Source organism: Penaeus vannamei, chromosome 2 (assembly GCF_042767895.1).
Source record: "Penaeus vannamei isolate JL-2024 chromosome 2, ASM4276789v1, whole genome shotgun sequence".
In the NCBI taxonomy this organism is placed as follows: domain Eukaryota; kingdom Metazoa; phylum Arthropoda; class Malacostraca; order Decapoda; family Penaeidae; genus Penaeus; species Penaeus vannamei.
This window is the reverse complement of record NC_091550.1, coordinates 51,369,592-51,387,555: the sequence shown is the minus strand read 5'-3', so window position 1 is coordinate 51,387,555 and position 17,964 is coordinate 51,369,592. Positions and strand designations below refer to the sequence as shown.

Genomic DNA, 17,964 nt, shown 5'->3' with positions numbered 1-17,964 from the left:
TATGTTCTCATTTTTTATTATTTAGGGATGACTGAAAAATGTCTAGAAATTATTTTCATTTTAGTGATATATCTCAATTATTGTACATATTGACGAAGCGATCTGACTGAACGGGGTCATGTAATGAAAGATACGACCGCGATATAGTATGAGAACAATTTGGTTGCGTGATACTTAGGTCGAAATATTCTTCTTACAGGGGATGTGCATTAAAAAAGTTAGAATCATGGAAATCCTCCGATATCTCCACACATGCACGAAGGCCCAACGCCCCTTACGCTTACACAGGTATCTCGTCCTTTGCAGCATTTGCACCACGAGGAGCGTTAAGGTCAGAGCCAAGGAAGCCGTCGAGGTGGCCAAGGCGGCACCATGACGGGATAGACGAGGACGCCGCCGCACAAACCCTCCAACACACTGAGGGAGAGAACCAGGCGGTTTTCAGGATGCTCGGCCCGCAGTGTCAGGTGAGGCTGGCGAGGGAAGGACAGGGGTGGGGGGGGGGGCGGGGGTGAAAGCTAAAAGCCCTGGGTTGTGAGGTAAATATTTAGGGTTATTGGCTCTTCAAGGATGAATAGGGTTGGTTCAGTAATGAGTTGGGGTGATGTGTCAGAAGAAATTTTCCAAAGATAGTACCGTTATCAGGTGTGAGCTGATGAAACTTGGATATTTAGTCAGTAGGTATTACTATGTGTTACTGGCATAAGTACAGACCCATTTAGATAATAACTAAAAGCAGTGGTTCACAATAAACTTCATATAACCATCAAATAACTAGCTGTTTGCCAAATTCTAGACATCAGCAACTAAGCTGAAACCTAGACTGTCATATTTTCTCGTGGTGAGGAAAACGGCTTTATTTGTTCTTCGGTGATTTTAAATATCCTTTCCTCCTCACAGACACTAGCAACGGCTATGGTGCACATGTACGGGACAGAGCCGCCGCACCATGACAGCTGGTGCAAGATCCACTCGGGAGTGGCCAGCTTAACGAAAGATGTCGGCAAGGTTTTCATCCAGGTGAGTTGTTTCCATCAGTCGTCAGTCCTTCCTTCTTTTAATAATTATTTTATTCAACTCTACGTTCCTCTTTTGTTTCCCCGTCTCAAAAATTTGCCTCTCCATCTATCATTTTTTCTTTAATAACAATTTACTACAAATTTTGAGAATAAATTGGAATTCGCTCACAGTATTTGAAGACACGATCGCTGTTCTGCCATTACGTTCTAGGTTGACGACAGCGCGAGAGGCCAAAGGGTCTTCGAACAGGAAATTCACAGGGAGTTTTCCTACTACGATTCTGGATCTCATTTCCATCACTTCAAATCTGACGTAAGCTGTTGTTGTTTCCATTAGGTTATGATTGTGATTCCTGTATCACTCATCGTCGTCATCATAAACACAAACAAATGAACACAGATATAAACACACACACACACACACACACACACACACACACACACACACACACACACACACACACACACACACACAAAACAGATGCAGACAGTCAAACAAAAACCCCAGACAGTTAAACACAGTCACATAGACAAACACATTTGCATACAAACACAGACACAGATGGACAAATATAGAGACAGAGCTACAGATAGGCGAACAGAAAGACAGACAGAATTAGACAGTGAGACATATGAAGACAAGCAAGACACAGAAAAAATAGACACAGAGACAGACCCCGCAAAATAAATAAATATACAACCACGAACACAAAACGTTATATGTTATTACACTGTACAGTATCACTTGTAGTCGGTCCGTAAGATGAGCATCTAATGCTTAGAATCAGATTCCATGTGACTGCGAAATACAAGTCTATTAATTTTGGAGGGAAATGGGGTCATGACTTAGATATTAAAGAATGACACACACACACAAACAAATATATGTGCACACACACATCATTATTGTTATTATTGTCATCGTTATTAGCATTGTTATATTTACTCTTTAAGGCAAGTGCACTGCATTAAAGTAGTTAGACCGTTAGTTTATGCATAATTTTTACTTATTCGAGGCGTGAGGTGAAGAAGGAATGTAGAATGTGAAGAGGGGAGAAAAGGAAGAGTGAGAAAGGAAGAAGGGAGATTAAAAAATAAAGAGATATAAGAAAGAAAAAAAGACGGGGGTATGGGAGGGAAAGAGAGGGAATGGAAAAGGAGAGGGAGAGGAAAGGGAAAGTGAAAACAAAAAGTGGAGAGGGAGAGGGAAAGAGGAGTATCTCCACTTTTATGTCTTGCTCCATGGAATTCTCACAAGTCTCGAAAGTAGATGAGTATACGTAGATACATATACATCTATACCAACGTTTTTTTTTCATCTTTTTGTTACAGGAAAAGATGATCGGCTTCAACTTCGTAGACAAAGCAGACGCGAAGACCTTTCTCGACGCCGTCATAGAACAGCTGTTTAAACGCAGGAGGAGGAGCGAAGGTCAGTCTCGAAACGTTTTTGGGCGTGAAACGTTTTCTGATTTCGAGATACACATATGTGGATCTCTTCGTAAATTCGAGTGTACTTTGTTCGCGTCAGTTATTCTTAAATGTTGAGTAATTCAAACTGAATGACAATGTGATTTCCAGTGTATTGTATATCTGTAAATCATCTTAGAATGTATATTTTTGTCAGTGGAATATTACACATCCTTCGTTCTTACTTGTTTAATCTCTTCTCTTCTTCATTGCTTTTTGCCCCTTTTCTTCTTCTCTCTTTTTGTTGTTTATTTTCTTTCTTTCTCCTTTTTTCGTTCTTCCCTATTCCTTTCTTGCTTTCCCTCCCTCCTATCTTCCTTCCCTTCCTCCCTGTCTCCCTCTCTCCCGCCCATCCACATTCACTGCTTCCCCTTCCTTCCGTGCCTATGTCCCCCCTTCCTTCCCTCCCCATCTCTCTCCCTCCTTCCATTCTTCCTTCCCTCACCCTCTCTTTCCTCTCTCTTTCATCTTTCTCTCTCCTCCCACTCCCTCCATCCCTTCCTCCCATCTCTCTACCTTCTCTTTCTACTACTCTCTCTTCTGTTTTCTCCTCTCTCTCTTTTTCTCACCCTCCCTCCCAATCTCTCTCTCTCTCTCTCCCCCCATTCCCTCCTCTCTCTTTCACAATCTCTCTCTCTCTCTTTATTTATTTCTATTTTTCTTTCCCTCTCTTCTCTCTTAAACCCTTCCTTTCTCTCCGCTTTCTCCCTCTCTCTCGCCCTCTCCATCTCTCCTCCTCCCCTTCTGTCACTTTCTACCTCTCTCTCTCTCTCCTACTCATTTCTCTCTCCCTCTTCCTCACTCACCTCTTTTTATCCCCCCCCCTCTCTTACTTTCTTTCTCACCACTTTCTCCCTTTCTGCCATTTTTTCCTCCCTCACTCTCCCTTTCTTCCTCTCTTTTGCTCGCTCCCCCCCCCCCCCCCGCTCTCTCTCTCTCTCTCTCTCTCTCTCTCTCTCTCTCTCTCTCTCTCTCTCTCTCCCTCTTTCTCACTCTCTCTTTCATTTACTCGCCCACTTACCAAACTAAGTAACAACTGCATTCCCTCAAGGACCCCGATCCTTGTTTTTTTTTTTTTTTTTTTTTTTTTTCCCTAAAACAGCTTCCTCGACAGAAAGCAATGAAATCCTCTTGATATTTTCCAATCGCTCTTTCTCACGGCCCGACCTCGACCTCCCGAATAGGACACTTGGGGCAGACACAGCATCAGGAATTGCAGGACCGGGACAAGGACTTCTCTCAGTACAACGAGTACAAGGAATTTGGCAATGGACTCAGAGACTTCTTCCGAGCCGTGAGTGTCTATGCGAGACTGTAAGTTGTTATTGTAACTGTGATATTATATTTCAGTGTTTTACTATTTTATCTTTTTATTCATTGCGCCTTTACGCCGGACAGGTCTGTAAATAACGGTCTTTGCTATGCATATTCCCAAACTTGAATTTAGTCAGTCGAGTCAACAGAATGCAAAATTTTCTCCCCGTTCCTCTCCCCTCCGCAGGTCGGCCTGAACCAGCAGCAGATGGAGGACCGGGAGACACGGAAGTACGTCTACGATTTCATCATTCAATCTGGCGGCGTCGAGGAGGCCAAGCGGGAGTACCTGAAGGACTCCAGCCGAAACACTGCCCAACACAGACCGTTTCCTGCACCGCCTCCACCACTAGAGGAATTCGCAGGTTCGAAAGCAAAACAGTCAGAAGGACAAGGTTCAAGACTTTTTCAGGCATAAAAGGCCACGCAGTCTATCGATCGATCTAGATATATCTATATTATCATCATCATTTGTCAGGGAATCAAGTTGAAAATACAGTGTAGTTCGTCTTGACATTTAACAGATCCTTTGAAAGAGAGGTTGGTGCAGCCCCCAAACGGTAAGCCTTATGAGGGATACATACCCAAAGTAAATGTATTTATCAACGTCAATGTCCCAAAAATAACATGAAATGAAAAAAAGCAAAACATGTACTTCTAGATACGTACGCATTTTGTCCACTAACACAGACATATAATAATAATAACACATCTATATAACTGTACCCTCACTGTGATTTTGTGTTTAGTTCATGTTCTATTTTGAAAAATGCCATGTATCATGGTCTCTATTTACTCAATATGTTTGGTTCTGGTAATCAAACATGCAAACAAACAAAAAGTCACTTTATTAGTTTGATTAGGTGTTATCATTTTGATAAATAGATAATTCCAGAAGAGCACATATGAAGAATATTCCACTACAAAGTCAACGACAACTAATATTACATGTTTTGTTATCACTTATTTGAGGGAAACGAAAGATGAAATGGCTTAGTTTCCAAAAATATTCAGGTCGGCCACAGGGGAGCGATAACATGTGTCTTTGTGCTAGTGTGTGTATGTACAAACATTTGCATATGCGTAATATGGGTATATATATTATAAATACATACATTTTTTTATATTTAAATATACATATATATCTACTTATCAGTTTATTCATTCATCTATCTATAAATTTAACATTCTATCCATTTAACAATCTTTCAATGTATCGTACTGTATTAACGTGCGAACTTCATTATTTTCGTCATGGCGAGCGCTCGGAGCTATCGTTCTTCTGTGCAAAAAAATGAAATATTCAAAATGGCTCAGGAGCTGATTCTAGCGATGGACATTGCCCCGGGACTTTATTAGGTCCCTGAGATTGACGATATCTGGCTCTTGGTATGAGCTCTCCGACTTGCATCACTGGACATGGTGTAGCACTGTGCTCAAGGACATCGACTACATATTTGATAAATCCTACAAAACTGGAAGATTCACCGTAGTGCTGGCTTCTGTGTGGTAGCAGCCAAAGACTGGTTGTGGTTTTCCTTCAGGTTCACTTCAAAATCCCTTGTCTCTCCAGTATCCACTCTAAGGTGTTTCACTAGGACAGATTGAGGAAGAAGTATACACGTACGTATATATGTAGAAAATCCTAGATGTGTCGAGAGTTAGAGGTACTAGCAAACAGCGCTAGCAAGACTATGGTGGCCTGAAAGCAACAGTTTTTGTTCGCTTACAAAGAGAGTGAAGTGTTCTTAACGTCGCCAACAGCCAAGGCTAATGACTGGGATATTTAAGGTCGATGTGTAATCATAAAGTGTTTTGGAGTTGGTGGTTTGTTTATATGTTAGAGCGGTATGCATTCCACCACGTGGTACTGTTAACGTGCCAGCTGATTTTTACTTAGTGAATGCTTCTGCTGTAACTGGTAACGTACTGAGAAGTAGATCTGTTTTTTATCATGTTTTAATTATTTTGAAACATATAACTTATATGATCATGATTGGAGAATAAACAGTGAATAGGTATAATACTTCATATGTACGCACAACAGAGGTATTATCATATATCATATTATGGGGTTCTTTGAAACCATTGTATCTAATCTATCTTTTACCATGTGCAGATGGAATTCATGCTATTGACCCTGGTGAAATCATGGAAGATGATTTGTCATATCCTTCGGCACACGATGCTATCGCGATGGTTGTGGGTAAAGAAATACTGGAAACGAAGAACATGGGCCTCATACACAAGGCGGCAAGAGACGGGCGTGCTGACGAGGTGCTTAAACTGTCAGAAAAAGGCGAAGATCTCTCTGCTTTAACCGGTGCCACCAAGAACACCCCACTTCACTATGCAGCCTATGAAGGACATACCGATGTTGTAGAATTACTACTGCATAAGCAATGTGACCCGAACCCCTCTAATGCTACTGGTGACACTCCTCTTCATCTTTCTGCACTGACTGGAAAGGCTGATGTCGTGGAAAGATTGTCTGACTGTGAAGATATTGATGTAAACAATTCAAGTGCAACAAGTGAAACACTTCTTGTGTATGCAAGAGAGCAAAGCCATATGTTAGATGTCCTTAGAAACCCAGAGACAATTTCACCTGAGGGCAATACTCCCCTCCACTATGCATCACTGGCGGGCCATACAGAAGTTGTTAAGTTGCTGCTAATGAAAAAAGCAGACGTTAAAAGGGAAACGCCTACCCACCACACAGCTTTGCATTATGCTGCTCTCAGAGGTGACGCTGTTTTGGCCAAAGTGTTGATCCTTCATGGAGCCGATCCCAATGCTAAAGACGAGCGAAGTACCACACCTCTTCATTATGCCGCTCTTTGCGGACACACTTCGGTAGTCGAGGTGCTGGTGGAAGAGAGAGCAGATATAAATATTCGGACAGACATGGGACTCTCAGTCCTTCACAAGGCTTCCTTCTATGGAAGGCTGTCCACTGCCCAGAAACTTGTTGAATTAGAAGGTACTCTTGTCGACACACGTGATAAGGAAAATTTGAGTGCAGAGGACACAGCTCTCATCCGCGGCCATGTTCACACAGCCTGGTGGCTCAACAAGAATGCACGCCAAGCTGATTTACAAGATCAGAAACACTTGATGGTAAATGACGCTTTCCAAGGAAATCATGACTAATAATGCAAATGAAAATGTTCAGCCACAGAGCAGTATCAATTCATGTATAATATACAACCAATTACCTTCATTTCAGAATATTTGCATGAGACAATACAAGAAGAGCGGAGACTTCTACCACGCTTACTGCAGAGAGAAGAACGCGAGCGCGGAAGCCTTGGCCACTGCCGTTGACTTCGGCGTCTGCGACATGCACTACCAGGACGAGCGGGGCCGGACGCTGCTCCACGTGGCGGCGGAGCAGGGCGACCGACCCAAAATCGGGGTCCTGCTGGAGCGCGGCGCCCTGCCCACCGCCCGCACCCACGACGGCAAGACGCCCTCGGACCTCGCCCGGGAGAAGGGCCACCTGGAGGCTGCAAAGGCGATTGCAGACGAGGTCAAAGTTGAAGAAACGGTAACCTTTCAACTGAACAAGTTTATTTATTTCAGTTAAATTTATGCCGTTATTTCCGCAGTTTCCTATTTTTTGTTTTTCTTTTACGGTGAGACGAGGAGCAAAGTCATTTAAAAAAGCCTGAATAAAACGGGCGGAACACGGAGATTGGATTGTGGACCATTATGATCTCTTTTCCCGTTTATTTGCGAAACACACACACACACACACACACACACACACACACACACACACACACACACACACACACACACACGCACGCACACACACACACACACACACACACACACACATACACATACACTCACGAACACACATCTATATCCATGTATACACATTCTGAACACCTTAATCGGTACATACGATGGTACCCAATACCTTTCTATGTGTGGTCAACTTTACTTATGATCTGTCTCCACAGACACATTTAATGTGTAGTCAGTAGATAGGTAGCATCATAATGATGACAACGATAAAGGCTGCCCTTGCAACACCAGCAACAAAAGAAAAAAATCTCATCCATTTTGAATACTTTATTTCACAAAAGCAAAAAATATATGTACAAGTCTCCTTTTCAAAGTGGAAACTACCGCCAGCAACAAGAAAATGATATTCAGAAGCATGGTATGAATAATATCTTTTCAATGTTAATTAAATAAAAGATAAAAGTCCCAATTAATATCCAACTTTCTCCGTGTAATGATGATACACAACCAATGGCTGAGATTCAGGAAACCCATGTATAACAACATGGCTAATGAAATCCTTTTTTCTTCCTGAAATCGTGTCTTTGTCAGAGAGAAAACACACACACACACACACACACACACACACACACACACACACACACACACACACACACACACACACACACACACACACACACACACACACACACACACACACGCACACACACACACACTCACTCACACACACACACAGTGTATCAAAATATATTGTATATCCATGCTGGTATACACATATACATTCATTTGAAAATGTAAGACAGTGTTAACAGTGTTAACAAATTACCTTGTTTGTCAATATTTGAAAAAAAAAACATGTATATTTACCTGTATATTCTAAAAAACAAAAAAATTAAACATAAACTTACTTTTTCCAGGATCGCGAAAAGACAAAGCTTTATACTAGCTTGCTGAATTCGATAACAAAAGCAGCAAAAGCCAACTTAAAAGGAGATGATAAGGAACAAGCAGACCGTCTGGGGGCCGTGAAGGAGGCCTCCTCACTGCTAGCGTCCGGTGCCCCTTTGGAGCCCCCGGAAGGACACTCCTGCTACCCGCTGCACCTTGCCATTGCAACCAATTGCACTCCTCTGTTGCCACTTCTACTAGCTGCTGGAGCGCCAATGACGTCGTCTGCTGATAGCGTTAGTCCAATGCAGTTGGCATGGAGGACCCAGGACATCACAACATGGGTTGGAGTTGTTGTTACAAGGGTGAGCTATATAAGGTACATGTTTCTGTGCTCAAAATGATTTAAAAAGGAAAGTTTGTATATAGGTGAATGCCATACGCATATTAACTGTAAAGGAAAAATGACATCGTATCCTGCAAAACATGTATCATGTATTGGTTTATCCATTAATATCATGTATGCTGATGCCGTTCACCATGCGCACCATGCCACATCTTTTACAGGAGGGATCGGCAACCTTTTGAGCATAGTGTGGCACTTGATAATTAATGACTTCTTATTCATAACTCGTGTGCCAGTTTTTTTTTCAGCACTGTATACCAAGATGTTACGCATGCATAACAAATGTAATATTCTTGTAGCATTTAGTATTTTTTGTAACAAAAAATAGATATGTCTTATAATTTTAGATTTATACCAACCATATTATCTTACTGTTTAACTTTTTCTTTGGTCCTCTCAATCACATGGTGTGCCATAGACAAATGCTCTGCGTGCCACGTCTGGCACTCGTGCCATAAGTTGGCGACCTCTATGTTACAGTATACCTAACTATAAAACACCACAGGCTGTGATCCACAAGATTCTGATGGAAATGTCGCTCCTGGATGCCGACTTGCAGCTTTTCGCAGAATATTTAGTGAATTCCTTGGAAGGAAAGAAACCTTGGGATGCAAAGGTCAGCATACCAGAAAACTCTGCAATAACACTAGACAGTCTGCTGTTCCGAGCCTGTGCCAATGGAGCAACCACATTCGCTTGGTGGATCTGGCACAGCGGCGGCAGTGCCGTGTCCCAGAATAAGGACAAAAGAACACCCCTACACGCGGCCCTTGACTCGGGACACCTCGACACAGCTACAAACCTCGTCCTCCACATGGGAGCGAACCTCTTCCTGCCGGACAATGTGGGGCGGGCTCCTGTCGACCACATACCAGATGTCACAAGACGGCAGATTTTGAAGGTAAGATTCCCTTTATTCAGATATGATTAACCCGCTACTTCGTTTCATCTCTCTAAAGATTACGAGCGAGTCACCCAGCGATGGCTGGGTGTTGTAGAAGGTAGTGTTGTGGTTGGATTTCTCCATGGAAGCTGGACGGGTTCCCAGTAGACAAGGGGTTAACCGTCACATAAGACGTTGGAAGGAGAGAAACACACACGCACATATGTATGAGTATGTGTCAAACCTCTGTATGCCTAGGTCTCCGTTAAGATATAGAGGAATTTGCAGATGTTGCAATTACAGGTACATACCACCTTTGTAATCCACCTTTGAAAGACATAACATTATAAGGCCTCGGCTGTCGTGCAATGTACGTAAGCAAACTTTAACGACAACAATGCGGCCAGAGACACATTTCTTGGCGAAATGGAAGGAACGTCGCTTGCTGAACAACTACTCACTCTGGGTAGCAGTTGAAGATGGAGGGAACATTACCGTTTCAAAATCCTTTGCAGCCTCTCCATTTTAAAGCTTTCTCAATTTGAGGTGCACTCAAGCCAATCAGCAACAGCATTACTATTATACACACACACACACACATATTTGTGTGTGTGTACACCAACTCCAAAAACTCATTATCTCTTATACAATCTCTACAGCCAATCAACCCTCTTACCCGCAACATCCAACTATTTCATGTAGTCATACACCACACACTTTTGCTGGATACCCAGCCACCTAAGGATCCCGGCAATGAACAGGAAGGCACACAAGGACAATCCATGGCCTTGTCCACATCCCATCAAGCCAGATTTTCACATATATCATCCTGTGACTACTACTACTCTCACTTCAGTACCTTCCTCTTTACCCGCTGGTAGTTTTTCTGGTCCAGTCTTACGACTAATAAACTACATCATAACTACATTTAACCTTACATCTCTTCTTGGTCCATTTCATTCTATCAGAATAGACACTGGTAAACTGCTCTTGACCGCTTACGCATTGGACACACTCGCCTCACACATTCCTATCTCATGTCACAATCTGATCCACTTCTACTCTCCTCTTGCAATGTTCCTCTTCCAATCCTACACATCCTCCTATCCTATCCCCTCTTCACAGCCAACTCCCCAAACTACCGGATATCCTCTCAGAATCCCCTATATTTTCCTTTGATAAATTATTCTATTTCCTCAGTCGCATAAACACCTTCCATTTGGTCTAATTTGATCTACTCCCTTAACGGATTCCCCTGCTAACAACCTTTACCTTATACTATACCCTATCAGTTCCCGATTTCTTCCCTTCTCACTGTCATACTACCTTCTAGTACTGTTCAACTTTTAACATTACCCTCATCAATAACCCATTACTAACCCTTTTTGCTAATGTAATTTAGTATAATGCTATTTGACTTTGACGTTTAGCACATTTATTTGTTACAACCATTAACCTTTTCCCTTTCCCTCTCTCTCTCTCTCTATATATATATATGTGTGTGTGTGTGTGTGTGTGTGTGTGTGTGTGTGTGTGTGTGTGTGTGTGTTCACACGTATGTGTGAAGCTTACAAGTTATAAATTACTAGATTCAATTTCTCTTGCAGGCTTCTTTGGTGAGGGAATGCAGACGTCTGGCTGATGAATCGGAAAAAGCGAGAGAGCCTACCCAGAAACAGGAAGCAAAACAGTTTGTCTTACTTCTCCTTTCACTGTATTCGGAATACAGTAATACACTTTGCTGGAAGACAGTCTTCGGTTGGCTGAATTATCAGTTATCTGAAAGTGATGACTGGATGATGAAACTGGTTTATGACATCAGAAACCAGAATGCGAAAGACTGTGAAGATGAGGGATCAGCAAGTAAATTCTGTGATGTTACTTGCAACGACCTTTTGGAGTTGATTACTGAAAACCGGGCCAAATATTCTGTATTTAAAGTAAAGATGGCTAATACAGAGAGGGATATGCCAATGAACACGTTAAGTAAAATTGTAGAGAAAGCAGTGATTCTGAGTTGTGGAAAGGAGTTTCCATTGTTTCTCCATCTCCTGGTGCAAGTGGGAGGCCAGAAGGTCAATCAAGAACTGGAAGTGTGTTGGGCATCGCCCTTGCATTACGCCGCTCTGAAGAACAACGCTTCCGCAGCCAGGTACCTCGTCAGTCACGGAGCTTCGGTTGAGGCAAAGGACCGTTTCGGCAACACACCTGCACACTATGCCTGTATGTATGGCTACAAGGATTTAGGGGACTTTTTAAGGACAGGTCAAGTAAACAGATGTGGGCTGACAGCTATGGATCTATTAGATGGCTACAAGAACTACCTGAAGCTATATGAATTAGACTCAGAGTCTCTGCTAGATATAGACATGCAGAAAACGAACACTGGCCCTCAAAGAACAAAAGCTCTTTTGAATGAATTTAAGAAAAAATGGGAGGTGAGCGGCATAGGTGAAGGAATAACTAGAATCCATGTGAACTATTCAAAGGGAGAATCTAAAGTTATAAAAACAGCGGTATTTAATCTAGTAAAAAATGTTCAGAATTCAGTTGCAAAGAAAAATTCTGTGTTCAATGGGGAACTCCTACTGCTGGGAAGTTCAGCAGACAATGTAAGGCTTTTTTGTCCAGACGAATTCGACTGTAACATTGTATTAAGCAATTTACATGGGTTTGGTAATGGAGACCTACAAGTGTCATTGCAAGAAGTGGGACTTTCTTATACTGGCTGCAGAACAAAGATTAATGTATCATCAAACAGCCAAGGCATTATTCCCCTTCTTAAAGGAAGTAATTTCTTACACACATTTTACAATTTGGTTAAAGAATGCATTGCAAATTTTGAACCTGAAGATGAGAGAATAGCTATTATTCCACCTGGGGTAAAAAAGACTCAGGTTGGGGTGGGACTCAGCCTTGCCTGGACGGGTAAGGAGTTCCCTTTACTGCTGGTGGATGTGGATATCGTACCCACCATGGAGGCTCCTTGGCCAACAGATCTGCCGAGGCCTCCTCTCACACCGCCTCACCTGAAGTCAGTCTACATCAACAGCATTGGCAACGGCGAGTGGAGGTTCTCCTTCGCAAAGGCAGAGAATGAAATCATGAAGAATCTGACTCCCCGTCAGAGGCATGTGTTCCTTGTATGTAAGTTGGTCCTTAGTTCCCTCAAAGTGGAGAAGTGGGCACCGAGAGATATTCAAGACAAATTCAGGTATTTTGATAAAATCTTCTTCAAAATTTCATCCCCAAAAGGATTTGTCTTAAAGAACACATTTTTCTTGGAACTACAGGAATTCACAAACAGTCTCTACTGGGCAGACCATATAAATAAAAGGATAAGAACAGTTTTTGAACGCATGTGCGATAAAGATACTAAAGAGCCTGTGAAAATAGAAGCTTACTTTGCTGGCGGCACAGAAGCATCATGCCTTGGGCATGGAGCGTCAGAAATTGTTAAATTTTTCACTCCCAAATTTGACTTTAATGAACATGCAGATTACTTAAAGTTCTATAACTAAGCCTCTGTGTAGGCTTTGGAATAGATTGTCTTCAGAGATTGTAATTTCTCCGATTCTTGGAAGCTGATGATGTTCTAATCTCTTTCTTTCTTTGCAGTTTTTTGACCTGCAATGACACCTTTGGTGATATATATATATATATTTTTTTTTCTGTGTGGTTCTTTATATGACACCACTGAATTTTCATAATCATTGACTGTTTAATCTGTGATTGATAAAATATCAATAAACCTCATAGCTTCTTTCTGACCTTCCTCTTTAAGATAACTTGGCTTGACCTTTCAGGCATGGAAAATTAATAACAATACTATATAACGATTAAAGTGATTAAGTTTATTCAACATAAACTAGCTGGATATAATGTAATAAATCTTATCAGGTAATTCTTTTAAAGGATACTTGAGAAAATGAACGCATTTCCTTCTTCGCAAACAATTTCAAACACATAAAGATATGGAATATAGATTTTGAATAATGATATACAAATCACAAAATGCAAAATATAATAAAAAAAAAGTGTTAGATAATGTAAAATACAAAAGAACATGAAAATATAATCATATAAGAAAAGAAACATGAATTTCGTAAATGATATAATATTGAACGCTTCATATAAAATATCAGATTATATACAATAATACAGAATGAAATGTGAAAAGAAAATAATATCCAGTATGAAGTATGAAATCAAACTAAATCATATAAAATATGATGTAAAAAAGTGATATAAGATGTAAAGATAAAAATAATCATATGAAATATAGAATAGTATCTTCAAAAAAGTAATAAAAAAATATGTATATATAATATAATATATATAATACATACATACATACATATATATATATATATATATATATATATATATATATATATATATATATATATATATATATATATATATATACACATACACACACACACACACACACACATATATATATATATATATACATACAGTATATATACATAAACATATATATGCACATACATTATTTATCTATATATATACACGAGCTTATCATCCCTAATTATTATAATCTCATGCCAATAATATTAGGCTGAAAGTGATCCAATTCCAATTTTGCTGTTTCATGAAATACTTGTGAATTGGAATATATTTCAAATACAGCTAAGAGAACACGAGGGGCTTTTTCTAAAAATATTTTCATATTTAGTTAATGCTACAGCAAAACAAATGTTAGAAGAAAGTAAATTTTGTCTATCGTTATTAAAGGAAATTATGTTCATGTTGAATATATTATTTACTTGGTCAAGCTTTGAAATTTATGATTTGACTCTTCTGATTTATGGTTACCTAGTTTAGTAAAAATGTAGACGAGGACCGCAATAAACGATAGCCAAGGTTTCCTACCGCTGGCATATTGGCCGCATACGATAACTTCCAGTCAGACGATAATTATCGTTTTCATTTTCAAAATTTCAGTGTTTTTTTTTTTTAATCATTATCTATAATAGATAATCGTTATAGTAATGCAAAAAAAAATCAATTTATTATATAAAACGATAAGAAATTGGCAAAATTCTCTCTTGTATTTAATAATAACAGATACAAGTTGGTAATTAGCTGCTCGGCTGTTTGTTTACATTTGTGACCACGTCCCTCCGTCCCTCCACTAGGGAAAGGCTAGATCAGTAGCATTGAGCGTATGGAGATGTTAATAAAAGTAGGTATACTTAATTCCTTCAAGCTGAGTTAAAAATACAGGCCTTTGGCTTGACTCTCAAGTAATTCCACTTGAGAATCATTCATGCATAAACATAATCGTCCATTTTTCTCATCCACAGGGCTATTTTCATGATTTTCAACGAAAATATAACCATTAAAATAATGATTTTCCACCCTTTTTGAAAATTGAAAAGCCCCTATGTGCTTTTTCCAATAACAGAATGACACCTCGAGTTGTTACTGATCTAGCCTTTCCTGTCATGACACCTCGAGTCGCTACTGATCCAGCTTTTCCCCCGTCGACTAGATGAGAGCAGCGAGAAGACGGTGTTATTTAGTATAGACCGATTCGGTAACGCCTGGCAACCACCCCAAGCGACGAGCACTTGGTGAAAACATACCCTTGTTCGTCCGAAACATCACTGCCTTTGCTTACAAAGTCGCTGAATTCTTCCGAGAATTTCGTTTCTTTGCGTGAAAATGCCGAGGAGTTGTTTTGCTGTTGGTTGTGACTTAAGGTGACTTCATTGTCTCCTTTGTATCAACGCTTTGTAAATGGGAAGAAAAGTGATCTTAGGAAATGGCACTGATTCCACAGAAAAATACCCTATATAGCTAACCGCCATACATTACTGTAGCAAATTATGTTTTAAAATAAATATTATTATCATCTGGTGTCATAGATGTAGTGAATTTCCCCTGGCTGTAGGCTTTCGGGCCGCCTGTTCCCCTGACGTGACGGATTGCTCTAGATAATCTATGGACTCCTCCGCCCTGCACGATGACGTGGCTTTGCTGTTTCCTGTGTGTCTGCGCCTTTTTTTTAAATAAGAATAAGCCTGTGTTTTTATATTCCTTTGACCTACCTTTCCCACTGGTCCGTGATCTACCTCTACATCTACACTACTACTACAATACACAACACTACTTATACACTACTTACCTTATATTCTATACTTACCTTGTTTTATTCTTGCCTTTTCGTCTTCGACTAATTCACCTTAGCTTTGTTTTTCTTTCGTTTTTCCCTTCGTGTTTCTCCGTTTTCTCTCACGGATCCCTTCTTTCACTTTTTCGTACTGTCTTATCTTTTATCCATTTTATGTGCCCACTTTTGTATAGTTTTATCGTTCTTTTTATTTTATGTATTTCTTAATTTATTTTAGACACACCATACACTATTTAACAAACAAAGTTAATTGCATTATGGGTAAAATCCCAGTAAGCACGGGAGCCACCTGTATATAAGGTCAAGCCAGATCGGTCTAGAGAGAGGCTTTTGTTCGTGTGTGATGACAGACCATTGGATTTTTAGCTGGCTGACTGGTGCTTCTCGGGCTGTGGCCTCTGTGTTTTGCAAGTAAGTGTATGGTGTGTTGTCCTGTGTATTTGTTCTTTTTGAAAGTTTTGTGCGAAATATATGTATAATATGGATGCTCCTTTTTGTCAGCCAGTGGTCTTATTGTTTTTATCGTGACTACGGAATCACTCTATAGCTCACCTGAGAGTCATTGTTTCTTAACGCCAGACCCACATGGAGATTACCTGTAGTTGGAATACACGCTACCAAACCAACATCTTTAACTCTACGGAGTTTATTAATATCCACTACAATAAATGTTGGAATATTCAATATTAGGCCATTCCGAAGGATACTCGATCCAAATTTCGGTATCAGTTCTCTTCTAGCTGCACAACTTCTAGTTTTGTCTGGGCGGGGGTTGGAGCCATCTTGCTGTGTTTACAGATTTCACCGGACTTGTTCATAATTCACATGGGCGCCAATATGACTCCAGTTTCCGTGGTGCCAGCGGAAAAGGAATGCAGAAAAAGTCTAAGTGTGACACGGCCTTAAGCTTCTACAGATTGCACTGCATTCCCAATAGTTTTCATGTTTATTCCTATCGTGCGTATTATTTCTCTTCGTTATACATTGTTCTCTTAAGAAAATACAGTGTTTATTTATTTGTGAATTTATTAATTACAAAGTTTGGTATTAAGCCATATCATAGCCTTGGCGCTTCACCAAAGGTCATCTTCACATTTTAAGTTAATTTTTTTTCTTATAATAATAATAATTATTATTATTATTATTATGGGTAATTGTTACCCAGAGCTACACACCACCCAAAACCAGGACATCATTCTAACCCAAACACCCAGCCGAACCTTTCCCACCTTATATTTATTCCGTTTAATGGGGAGACAAGCCCCCCCCCCCACTGTAACCCCCATTTATTAGTACTTTGTACCAACCTATAGAAAACGGATATTAAAAACATGGACATTTTCGTCATTTTCTAGTAAACATGTCTACTACAGCTTAAACTTTGTCTTTTTTTCTTATTCTGTTGTTTTTTTTTTTGTTTTTTTTTGCTGTGAGGGATGGAGTTATCTATTTCCCCTCTATTTCCGCTTGTCGCTTTCGGTAACCTATATTTCGGCGATTGTGTGTGCGTATTGCACAGTTAACAAGAACAACGAAACAGCCCGAAACAGGCTTGTAGGAGCTTGTTTTTATCTTTTAATGCAAGAATTGTACTTTATATAATTAAGTCAAATTAATGAAGATTGAGTTAGTATCTGACCGGGAAAGCGATTTATGGAGCAAAATTTTCGGTTTGTGTACTGGTGTAGCCATATTTGATGCGATTGGCTGGACTTGAATAGTTATATTAAGTGTAATTCTTGCATTAACAGATCAAAATAATCTTCAAGCTCCATTTTACATCCAATTCGGTCCGTTTCGGTGTTCTTATGCACTCTTGCCAAACGGGCCGAAACGGAGCTTGTCGGATGTTATTCTTATCTTTTAATTCAATAATTGTACTTTATATAACTATTAAAGTCCAGCCAATCTTGTATCTAATATGGCCACGCCAGCGCGAAAACCGAAAATTGTGCTCCATAAATCATCGATTTCTAAGTCAGATACTAACTCCATTTTCATTATGTGGACTTGAATAGTCTTATAGAGTATAAATCTTGCATCAAAAGTTAATGATTTCCTACAAGCT

General features: G+C 40.1%; 1 protein-coding gene across 2 annotated transcripts in view; it reads left to right on the top strand.

Annotated features, from left to right (window-relative positions):
• Positions 1–13,490, top strand: part of LOC113802831 (serine/threonine-protein phosphatase 6 regulatory ankyrin repeat subunit B) — a 14,469-nt gene extending 979 nt beyond the window's left edge. For both annotated transcript variants that reach the window (XM_070134694.1, XM_070134699.1), the window contains exons 2-12: positions 307–467; positions 901–1,020; positions 1,231–1,332; positions 2,352–2,451; positions 3,674–3,783; positions 3,991–4,168; positions 5,923–6,923; positions 7,033–7,353; positions 8,477–8,812; positions 9,359–9,754; positions 11,344–13,490. In XM_070134694.1, the coding sequence (XP_069990795.1) occupies positions 447–467; positions 901–1,020; positions 1,231–1,332; positions 2,352–2,451; positions 3,674–3,783; positions 3,991–4,168; positions 5,923–6,923; positions 7,033–7,353; positions 8,477–8,812; positions 9,359–9,754; positions 11,344–13,257 (4,599 nt within the window). In that variant the 5' untranslated portion in view covers positions 307–446 and the 3' untranslated portion in view covers positions 13,258–13,490. The remainder of the gene's footprint in view (positions 1–306; positions 468–900; positions 1,021–1,230; positions 1,333–2,351; positions 2,452–3,673; positions 3,784–3,990; positions 4,169–5,922; positions 6,924–7,032; positions 7,354–8,476; positions 8,813–9,358; positions 9,755–11,343) is intronic.
• The last annotated feature ends 4,474 nt before the right edge of the window (positions 13,491–17,964 follow it).